Source organism: Atta colombica, unplaced genomic scaffold (assembly GCF_001594045.1).
Source record: "Atta colombica isolate Treedump-2 unplaced genomic scaffold, Acol1.0 scaffold254, whole genome shotgun sequence".
NCBI lineage: Eukaryota > Metazoa > Arthropoda > Insecta > Hymenoptera > Formicidae > Atta > Atta colombica.
Window position 1 is genome coordinate 1,398,497 of NW_017259353.1, and position 12,400 is coordinate 1,410,896.

Genomic DNA, 12,400 nt, shown 5'->3' on the forward strand with positions numbered 1-12,400 from the left:
GACAATTATAAGAGAACCAGAAGAAAAAGCAAGACTAAAAGCAAATTTGCATCTCGTCATGCAAATGAAACCAACCCCGCCAACCTTTCGTTCCTATAGATAAGGATAATATATATGTATACATAAGGTGTTAAAAAATTTAAGACTTAGAAGACAGTATTTACTAAGTTAAGTAAGAAATACTTAATCAATGTAGGTCGAGAAATTAACATTATCAGAGGTAGAAGCGATTTTCAGTTTTGGTAATGACGACTTGCTGCACATTTGCATGGAACTATATGTGTTTTCTTGCACAAATCGATTTCACTTCACATTTGCATATAAAAATTTAAATGACTAGAAAAATAAATACTTTGAGATTGAAATGAATACTTAATCCTTTTTTTATTGTCAGAATAATATATTCGAATAATATCTCGGATATATAAAATATATCTAAATATTCACTTTTCGATTGTCATATCTTAATATTTTTGTATGCAAGATGAACAAAGGAATCGATTGTGAAATAATCACATGGATCCAAGATTAATTTTTTGACCTATATTGATTAAACATTTTTTTACGGTATACGTTATATGACTTGCATATATACGATAATCTGTGCACATGTAACATATTTAATTTCTATGTCCATGTCTGCTATGTATGTCTGTGTCTAGTTCAAGCAAAATCCTTTGCGCACACGCATTATAAAAATTAAAATGAAATGAAAAAACTATCGAGATCGCTATTAATTCGATGCCATCGTGGCTACCATCGTCAGCTTGTTTTAAAAATTTTTCGCTTGTCTATTTTTCTGAGATTTTCTTCCCACAGTAATATGACGTATAAGTGAATAAGGATTTGAATTAGAATAATCATCATAAGTTTGTAATGGCACAATCGATTGTATTCTATTCTTGCTTCGAATGGCTACCTCTCAATTTATTTAAGTACTATGCAGCAGTTAAAATTTCAACTTTCTTTTATCGCCTTTTTTATTTTTCTCTATAGCTTTCTTTTAAGTCGCCAAGTTAAGTTTCCAAAACTCGCATGTATTCATATATTAAATTTTGTATACATAATATTTTTTATATCAAAAGTGACTGTGTTTTTAACAGAAATATTTAACTCAATTCTCTTTTTTCCTATAGCTTTGACTTTTATAATGTTCATTGAAGTTTAGTCAATCCACGGATAAATTTGTACTCTGTACACATGGATCTGCTTTCTTTCATAATAATAGAGAGCTTCAAGGCAAGAAGTGGTTTTTTTTGTACCAATTAAACCTGGATTCGTATCTCGATTGATGACATTCCCCTTTTTCTTTTTTTTTTATCTGAAAATTGATTGCGTATCTTCATTGAATTTTCTCGCATTTTTATCTCACGAAAAGAAATTATCTATGGACGCGATTACTTGTGAACAAAATAAATGTGCAAAGTTTCTAAATTCGCGAAAATACGAATCTAGAAAGGAATCACCGCGCGTTTCAATCTCTGCTCGAAAATGCTCGTAACTTGATAGATGGTGAATTACGAACGCGTCTTACAGTTGATACTTTACAGAAAAAGGAAAAAAGCGTCATAGCTGACAATATTTATAATAAAATATCGGATGCTTCCATAGAACAGCATGGCGCGGGCAATTAATATGCAATCTCACTTCATCACGCGTGCCCATTTTTTGGCTCTCGTGCGCGCGTCGTATACAAATGTCACAATCGTATACAGTTACATTCGTATACACATGTACATGTCAAGTTTAAACATTTCAAAAGTTGCGTATCAACACGCATCAATAAGACATCTATTTTATTTACGTTTAATTAACATAATTATTCTCACATAATAATAATCCTTAAGTTTCTAAAAGTAAAATTGTTAAGAAACCAAATTATGAAAAATAACGTATTATTTTTTTACACAACAGGTATAGCGTTGATTGATTTTATTCCATATCAATGTTTTTATACTCTCGATTTTTAATTAAAATGATCAAATGTGACTAGTTGAATTGAATATAATATTATATCTCTTAAGACAATTACTTCAATTATTCACTTTACATTGCTTTTCTATGTTCTTTTCAGTAGATCAATTAAATCGAATCAGAGTCAATGGTCATTTCAATGTTCTAGAAAAATGCTATTATTATTGATGAATATTGCTCTTTACAAAATTTCGCGTAAATAATTGCTTGAAATCTCACGATAAATTTAATCTTAAATTTGTCTTAAAAAGATCTATCTTAAGAGCTAATGTTTAATAATATATTTTAAGCATTGTGCACAATCTATATATAATCTGGTTTTTCTTGTTATCCCAATTTTCTTATCCCAATTATCTTTATTGTTAATTTCAATTCTTTTTGTAGTCTAGCATTTTGGGTCAGTGAAATAAATAATTTTCTGAAAATAAAAGACATTGTCAAGGTGCATTATCAAGACTATTTTACTTTTTTCAAAGACAGTGCATTCAACAAAACACGCTCGTGATAAATGAAAAATTGTTCACATAAACCGAAATCAACTATTTAGTCTAAAAAGATATGAACATTCGGATGCATTAATAATAATGAATCAATGAATTAAAATGTGTGATAAAAACATTTAATTTGAGATACGTAATTCGTCGATTCCTTTTTCTTCTTCTGCAAGAATAAAACTTTTAAACTATACAATTAATTACATATAAACAGAAAAATTAATTACATAAATAAATGTAAACACGACAATTTCAGAACTATGTTTTGAATATTATCTTATCTCGATATTAGTTGCACATATTATCTAATTGAATAGTCTTAAAAATGCTGAAACAGAAAGAAATATTAATTTTAAATGTTAAACGTTAATGTCTGTGGCTCTGATCATGTGGTGCAATGTGGTCGCACACAGTAAAGTAGCATTCAAAAAAAAGCTGGCCCTATCTTAAATTTAGTTAGATATAAAACTTACAATTAGATACAATACAATAAACGTACATAAAAATCAATCTTATATTTAAATTTTAGGCTCAATTTCAAGTTATGAGTTTACATTAATTGCAAATATGGTCGTGTGTCGAATTACGTTTTTAAATATAAATTAAATGCTGTTATATGATGTATTTACATATTTTGAAATTTAATATATGTAACTTGAGAATTTAATGGGTCAATTCTAAGCAGAATCAAGCTTGTAATTTGTTTTCATAAGACTTGTAAGAACTTACAAGTGTTTTATGCAACCTTTACAGATAGCTTCTTGTTACTTGTAAAATTTATGAAAAATCATAGATATTTACGTATGATTGTACGTCTTTATGGTACACACGCATAAAATTATCTACAGCATTAGGCATAAGTTTTTACGAGTCCTACGAGAACAAATTATGAGTCTTACGATTCTGTTTAAAATTTACTTTTATATATCTTCAATATTGTTGTTTAATTTTAATTTTGTTGCTTTATCTTATTCTTAGCATTACTCGTTTTATCAATTTATAGAAGTAATAATTCAGCATTTATCAGATTTAAGATATCGCTCCTTTATCATCTAAAAAAAGCGGTTTTTATTTTTTAATGTTGCTTAATTTTTTGAAATGTTGCACATATTATATACTCAAAAAAAATATATATATATATATATACATATATGTATGTGTATACGCATTATAACGTAATTTGTACCCGCATTACTTCGCATTTCTTAATTTAAAAAAATTATATTTCGTCGATCACATTATATTTTTAGATTAATCCTATCTAATTATTCTACTCGGATAATTTCTCACATTAAAATTACTGATTATCAAAACAAAAAAATATATCCTTATAAATTAATTCCAATTAAATGCCCCTAATATTTCGAAGTAAATAAAAATGCACATGATTACAAATAGCTCAATAGTAATACGAAACAAAGTCTCGTTTTCCTTTTTTTTCTCTTTTTCTTCTTTTTACAATGGAAATGTTTCAAATTCAAAAGACTGTAGTATTCTGGCAAATCTTGCATACTTGTCTGATATTAAAATCATTTCTATCTCTCTAGCTTGTTTTTTTCATGTTTTTAATCTCTTTTTATATTTTATAATTTTTTTATTTTTGAATCTTTTTTTACATTTTTTATATCTCTAACGTTTCTCTCTATCACATTTTTCTTTGTTTTTTTTTCAAAATTTATATTTTTATTGGCATAATTACACAATCATAAATAGCTCTCTTTTTTTCATTTTAAATATATTTGTACACAATGCCGAAAAGCTCCAGACTACCTTGATATTTCTTCTGTTATTTTTTTAATTTCTCCCTAATTAATTTTCTTATTTATAGTATATTGTTTTATACTTGCTTCTTTATTACATAATTTTTTTTTATTTTCTATACTGCATTTTATTTTCTATACTGTATGTGTTAAGTTTTTAAGTATATATGTACATATGTATACGTGCGAGATCGTATGTAATACAGCCTATTTTCAATAATTCATCCTTTATAGATAAATTAATTTATCTTTTACTGTGTTTACAATAAATCAACTTTTTTTCATTCTTACTTATTTTTTCTCCTTTTATTCATTGATATCCTTATTGCTTTTGTCATGTAAACTTGCACCAATATTATCTAATAAAAAGGTTTGATTTTTTCTGTTCGTTTATGATTGCTTGCAACTAACTGATTTGTGCAGTGTTATAGAATTTATTATAGTGGTGGCAAAAGTTAATAATGATCACAAATTTTTATAATTAACTCAATAGTGTAATTTATTTTTATGTAATGTTGATTCAATTCTTTTAATTCCTTGATATTGACATATTTGAGTTTGTATACAAATAATTAACAGAGGTACCGTTTTATCTCGTTATAATGATCATGCAAGAGTGGTATGCTCCCAGAAGATATATAGTATTAAAAGATTTTTAATAAAACAAAAATTGTCGAATGCTGAGCAATCTGGAAGTTAACATTTTTTTTCAGATTTAAAAAATTTTTTTCTCTTTTTTATTCAGACATATTATTAATTGTTTTTCTTTTCTTTATTCTCTTTTTTCTTTTAATCATTGTTTCATTTTTATTTCCCTTTACTTTTATGATAGCCTCCTAACATGTAAAATCTTCTATGTACGTAATTCTTTTGAATGTAATAAAGTTACTCATGAAATACTGCTGTGCAGTAAAAAGCAGTTTCTTATGCAGCATAAAAAGTTTTTTGAAAAAAATTAATTTCGATATAATAATATACGTATATTGCACATTTTTGCTATAAAAAAATAATAAATAGAAATCATTGTCAATCATTGTATCTAGCAACTTTTATTCATAACTTTGACATATTCAACTCTAATAAAATTTAATTTTAAATGCTTCAATTTTAAATGTTTCAATTTTTAATGTTTCACACGTAGAGGTAGATAATTTACAGTAATAACATAATCTTCTTACGGACTCTCCAAATTCAAAATCAAATAGAATTCAAAAGCCGGGCAGTGAAAATCAGTGGTAATTAGTACGCAAAATGTAATTTTAAGTCTTTATTCCAAAATTATAGTACGTTTCAACACACTTTGATGCCATCCTCAGCAATTAAATCAAAATTTAATTCCTTGCATGTCTAAAGAAAATCACCATCAGATTTACAGATTTGATGTTGTACAATCTATCAAAAAATTAATATTTTATAATCAAGTCAAACAAACCAAATAAAAAAATTTTATTATAAAAGAATGATGATTTATCCAGAACAAGAAAAGAATTTATCTTAACATTGAATAAAGAAAAATCAATTTAACAATTTAAATTTCTTAAAACTAATAAAAAATTTTGTTAGACGTATGTTAATCATATAAAACTGTTACATTATATATAATAAGTAATTAACATTATATGTAATAATAAGTAAAACGCTGATTCTCACTTGCCCGGCTTTTGGATTCTATTTGGTTTATAATTTACAATGACCAATATAAAATGACACTGACCATTTTATACAGAAATAACTATAATTAATATACTGCAATTAACTTAATATAATTTACGATTGTTTATAAAAACTAAGAAAGTAATATGAGACGAAGTCTCCTAAAAAATTAGACGAAGTATTTTTCTAAATTTGGGCCAACTTTTTAGATTCTGCTTTACTGTGCGTTGTATATAGGACTTCATTTTTGTTGGATAAATTTCTTATAAAATTTCCCTCTTTCATAATCTTCTCTCTCATAATTTCTTATAAATTAATTAAAACATGAGGTGTAGGATCAATTAAAAAATATTGAATAGGTTTAGTACATTATCCTGTTGAGTTCAACCTATACCTTCAGAATAAAGTTGTGCTAATAAAAAAAAATGCATACTTATTCTTTAGCATACTAAATTAAATTTATTATTAACAGTCCAATTGAGTCAATTTAGGCAGATTTTGGGCATCCAATATGAATAGGCACTAATTCTGATGCAGTCATTGTTTTTTATATAATAATAAATATTTATTCCATTAAGTGTTCAAGATAAAATGTTGCACAGAATAAAAGACAGAGAATTGCCAAATTCCTGATTCCAAATATCATTTTCTTATCTTTGATTAAGGCTGCGATTCACGTTCACAATGCTTAAAAATTATCAGGGTTGCCACAGAAAATAAATTTTAAAATTCCCTGACTTTTCCAAGTTTTTCAGATGAAAATGGAAAACTTTTCAATATAAAATATATAAATTTTAATACATTTAAAGTTAAGAATTGTAGGAAAGATAATTTATATTAAAAACAATACAAAAAAGGTTTAATAGCATTCTAAAATTTTGGGTGCAAATTCATTGGGTGCCAACAAAAAATAAATTAGAAATAAATTGGAAAAGAATGCAGTTACAAAAAAGTGCGATCAAATAAAAATACTGAATAAAATATAAATTTTAATTATTTTATTAAAATCGTTTAAAGTGTGCAAAACATATTTCATTATAAACGTCAGATATAATAAAAAATTATAACAATTATTTAAAATAGGAGCAGTTTAAGAAAATTGTGAGCAAATTTCAAAATTCTAGACTTTTTTACATTTTTTCCTGATTTTTCCCGGTTTTTCCATATACACTAATATCAATTTCCTTGATTTTTCCTGGTTTTCTAGGTCTGTGACAACCCTGATTTATTCTTGTTGTTTGTTAAATTAAACAAAGACAAATGATGCTCATGAGCATTGTCAACATGAATTGAAATACGTGGCCTAAAAAGTTTTCATTTTTCAATAACTATTTTTTAAATTTAATGTAGAAAATTAAAATTACTGATAAGAAAATGTCTATTTTGGGTAACAGATAAGAATCTGATCTGAGCTCTCAAAATACTATATAGAGAAAAGAGAATGTAATCATTTCTCCAATAGTTCATATAGTCTTAGCATAATAATGAAATAGTCCTGAATTTCTTGTTTCGATGTAACAGAACTTGACATCAAAAATTTGTGAAGATTAAGATATTCAATTAATTATTCAAAATTAAAATACAAGTATCTATTAATAATTTTCACTTTAACGATCATGAAATGCAACGGAACTCAAGATTCAAGGGATATACATGTTCCTATAGTATCAATTACTAAGAATGTTTGTATCCAATTCTTCTGTAAATCAACGTTTATATATTTCCATAACTAACGCTATTGAATTTTATTACAAACAATTTAATTTGTTTGTAATAAACGCGATAATTCTATTTTACTTTTTTCATGACTTGTTTAACAACTCTTTTATAATTTCTATGACTTTTCATAATTTGATTTTTTATATAACTTCTGTTTGACTTTTCAATTTTTTATGTTTTTTAATATTTTTATCGAATATAAAGCGGTACACGAGCACCGCATAGTTTCTCGATAGTTTCTCTGCATGAAAAATTCAGAGCGCATAAAAATATTGTGGTTTTAATCAACTCATAGTTTCTCGCGCGGAATTTTATGTTAAGATAAAATTCGCGGTCTTTTATGATAATTTTTCATGGAAATTTCAAATTGCTTCATGCTTAATTCATGTTACAATCTTTAGCATTGATCAACTAGAATTTCTCTTTTTATGAAAAATACAGATCTCCAAGAAAGTCCCACGCATCAAGGGCCAAGATATCCGATGTATCGTAACTCAATTGGTCAAACCGATCAAAAATATGATATAGTTTATCTTTTAAAGTGAGAAAACAATTTTTCAACAATTTCTCAATCGCGTTTGACCCGCGCCACGCTGCTACATATTGCTAAATTTCTCTCCACTTTTTTATACGCATATATAAAGAATACATATATACGTATACGTGTATTTCTATTATTATCATATACGTAGAATCTATGAAATGTATTATCAATGAAATTAACTTATGAATTTTATATATATATATATATATATATATATATAAAAAAAAAAATATATATATATATATATATTAGTAGGAACAATTTCACGACGTTCGCGTCGTGCACGTTTCAGTGGCGAATCTTCCTTTAACTTTTCTCTACGCCTCGCGAAAATAGAAGAAATCTCTATCGCGTTAAGAACATTACGTTTGCGCAAGCAACGAATAATAATATATTCGTTGCATTATTCGAGAAGCCGTGTGTTTAAACGCATTTACGTTCAAACGTAGCAGTCTCTCATCGCGAGATCGCGGAATAAATTTAATCGCCTTTTATCGTAGTTCGTTAATAATTAGTGCAATTTACAATCTCGAAAACCGCGCCGATTTTACTTCTAATATTTTATTACTGACATATGATAACTACCGTATTTTTTTCCTGTCAACAACAAACTTAAATCACTACTTAACTACGTCATGGCAAGCTTAAAATATCTGTCCCAAAAGAAATGTTGCATGCAAGAGATGATAGGATGAAAAGGTGAGGTTAAAGAGAAACTAAAAATGGAATTAAATATTCCACATTTTTTTCTCCTTTTTTTAAGTTACTTACTTGAAAAGAAAAACAGAATATAAACAACAAATCCAGTTGTAATTAGCCAAAATTAAATCAAATCTTAAATGGGTCAACGCACGTAATCTATACAAATATGTCAAAATGATTGACATACTTTTTTCAGTACTTTTTTTACTCTTCGAACTCACATTTAACATTGAATAAAAAAATGTTCTCAAAAAAACAACTATTTTGTTCAATTCAAAAGATTAATTAAATATCAAAAGCGTGTATATGTACAATCGAGATGCTTTATTCACTATCGATATAGAGGCGATTTAATTGTGATCCAGTTTCGCTCCACTGTTTTTCAATTCAAAATAAATATAAATATAATAATTCAGTTATGATTGTGTTTCAACGTTATTTAAATTTATCCGTTTCATCTGATAAATTAAGTATTTAGTATTCATATTTTGTTATTTAATACAGATATGTTTTTATACATAAGTAATACATAAGTATTTTTAATTAAGTTACAAAATTATCAGTTACCTTTTGCAAAATTCTTCAATTTTTTTAGGCATTAGAGAATATTTTACTTGTTTTAAAATTAAAAAATTCATTTTCTTTTTGTAACAAATTGCAATTAAAGTAAATAGTTACCTTTCGAAAAATATATACAAGCTGTAATTTATTGATATTTATAGTGCTTAAAGCTATATAGAGAATTACATGATATTCCGCTAAAATATTTATCTTAAAAATCCAATACCTGAATTTGAACAAATTGATGATGTGAATAATTATATTTAAATTCCACTAAAGAATATTTAATTGGAGCAAGACTAAAACACAATTATCGTACTCATATCGCGAATAAAGTCTATAATAATTTCAGATGCGCCTGCAATTACAAGAATATTTTATAATCCATATCAATTTTTTTTAGTGAGCAGGAGACAGTTATGTATTAAACGTTATTAACATAATTACATTATATACGAATGACATTTTTTGTTTCTAAAAATTCCTCTAGTCATTTAAATAAAAATAAATACAGAAATGTCAAATTTTCATAAAAAGATTTATTATTTAATAATAATAATTTTTATTTTTATGGCAAAATAATAAATTATAAAAGAAAATATATTTGACTTTCTGGAGAATTTTTTATGAAATTGAGTGTCATTCATATATGAATGACATGGCATTAATATATCAAAGTATTCCAATTATGTGCATCTGATAGATACGATATGATACTATTCGCTACGCACATTACCCAAATAAAAAAGTTTTTAAATAACTAAATGTTGTCTGAAAGTCTAAAGTTTTTATAAATTTAAGTGATATAAAAATGTGTGTTCAACATTTATAATAATAATAACATAATAACAAATGTGTTAATTATCGCACATAAATTTTTAAGTCATTTAATCGAGAAATAAATAGCAAAATTGCCTTGCCTAGTCATCATATTTGATATCTTAGAGCTTGCAACAATCAAACCTTGCGATCATTGTTGTTCTGCGATCCAACGGCGTACTTCATCTTCTCTTCATTTATTGAGATTCGTTAGTCTGTTCTATCATCTATTATGTGCACTGAGGTAGATGGATGGAATATTTGTGGCGTATATGTGGGTGCTCTCCATCGCGCATACGCGCTGTATACATATATATGTGTATCTGTATGCATGTATGTGTATGTGCGTGTTGCATATGCATAGTTTTGCATATATACATATGCTTACTTGCTGTAATGGCAATTAAGTGACTCTAATCCAACAAGCAAGCTTATCCACGCACCATCTAATCTGTTTGCGTCAAAATACTTTGAAGACTTTTTAATTTTTCAAACATATCTGGCATCCGATAAACTTCACAAGTTATTTCACGCAGTAATAGAGCAGGCAATAAGAAACAAGAATCGTTGGTCGATTCTTCGGATGGACGATCTGGCATATATATTACTTTCCTTACTTCATTCAAACAAGAATTGTCGCGAGCGCCAATTAATGCCGCAAATTGCAGATCATTTCGAGGAACTCGTCATTAATTCGAAGATGCTCTTTAAAATCATTAGCTATTCTAAAAGGAAGGAATTATTCCTTTATCACTTCTGGCTCCTCATTCTCGCTAAATTCGTCATCATCCGCACCTGACGATTCCGCTTCATCGACAAGTCCGCTGTGTCTGTCAAATTCCTGTCTGTCCTCATGAACAACTCCGGAACCTCGACCCTCGTCTCTGCCAATGATAGGATAATCTTCCAAGCTGCGACTGCCGTGTTTTTCCAGATTCATGCGCATCTTAGCGGCATGTGCATGCACGGCGGCCGCATGCTCAGGGCCAAGTCCTATCGCCGATAGGCCAGAGTTCTCTGCAATAAATTGCAAATAGGTGTCCAAAATCGCCGAGCCAGCAATCGCACTAGTATTGTGGCCTGAATGATGACTGCCATGTGGCAGTGGTGCCATGTTGAGATCACCATTACCATGCATGGCATCCAAGGACTTGGGGACGATCGTTGTCGAATTCTTGCTATTGCTGCTACTGTTGCTGTTGCCGCTTACCTTAGTAATAACGGTGTTCGAAAGTGGCGAACTATACCTAAGGCTAAGGTCTTCGGGATCATCACCGCCGCAGCTGTCAACTTCGGATGCACCTGCACGAGGTGGCTCCAACCTCATGTCGCTTCTTCGAGATGCTGTTGGGCTGGCTCGTGCGCGAAGTTCAGCCGGACTCACCTTTACTCCAGCCTTAGCTAATAAACGGGACGCCAATTCTGGATCGAATTTACTGGGCATCGGCATAACTGGAAGATCTTTCGTACTGATGCCTCGATGTTGTCTCGACATGTGTGAATGTAGAGAATTCCGAGACTTTGCTACTGTTCCGCATAAAACACAGCGATATCCTGGACAGACTGTATGTTTGTCTTCCAAATGAGTGCGTAATGTATGTGCTGAACGATACATCTTTCCGCACTTCGGACAAGGCCTAGGATCCGTTGCACGAACTCGAATCATATCCAGACTTCGTCGAGTGACTGAAAATAAATGATGGATGGGTAAGAGCATGTACCTCTTTTTTTATGGAAGAAAGAAAATTGGATCATTGATGATCAATATATAACCGCTTGACAATGATTTTTTCGATAGGAATAATTTTGATTTATATCGATATTCCAAATTTTATTCTCTCATTAAAGGCAATTAATTTTGTAAATAATTAAAATTATATCTAATTTTATATTATATTGTTGAGTTGAGAAAGAATAAAAATAATAGAAAAACTGTTGATGAAACAAAAAAGTTCTACTTACATAAAAATACGATAAGAAAGAATTACAAATATTAACTGTCTTTCTTTTAAAATCGATCTTTTAACATCGATGTTGTAATCGAGTGTTATAACTATTCATAAGAGATTGTGGAAATATAATACTCTGAATTTTTCTGTGAGTACTTTTTATTGTACAAAGCATTACTTAAATAGTATAGACTTTATTTCGTACATCTTATATATATATTTATA

The 12,400-nt window shown here is 28.4% G+C and overlaps 1 protein-coding gene across 1 annotated transcript; it reads right to left on the reverse strand.

The window, feature by feature from the left end:
• Positions 1-10,965: 10,965 nt before the first annotated feature.
• LOC108689087 (protein abrupt-like) lies at positions 10,966-11,892 on the reverse strand. The gene has a single exon (XM_018195702.1). It carries the CDS (start codon positions 11,890-11,892, stop codon positions 10,966-10,968), a length of 927 nt encoding a protein of 308 aa, XP_018051191.1.
• Positions 11,893-12,400: the final 508 nt, after the last annotated feature.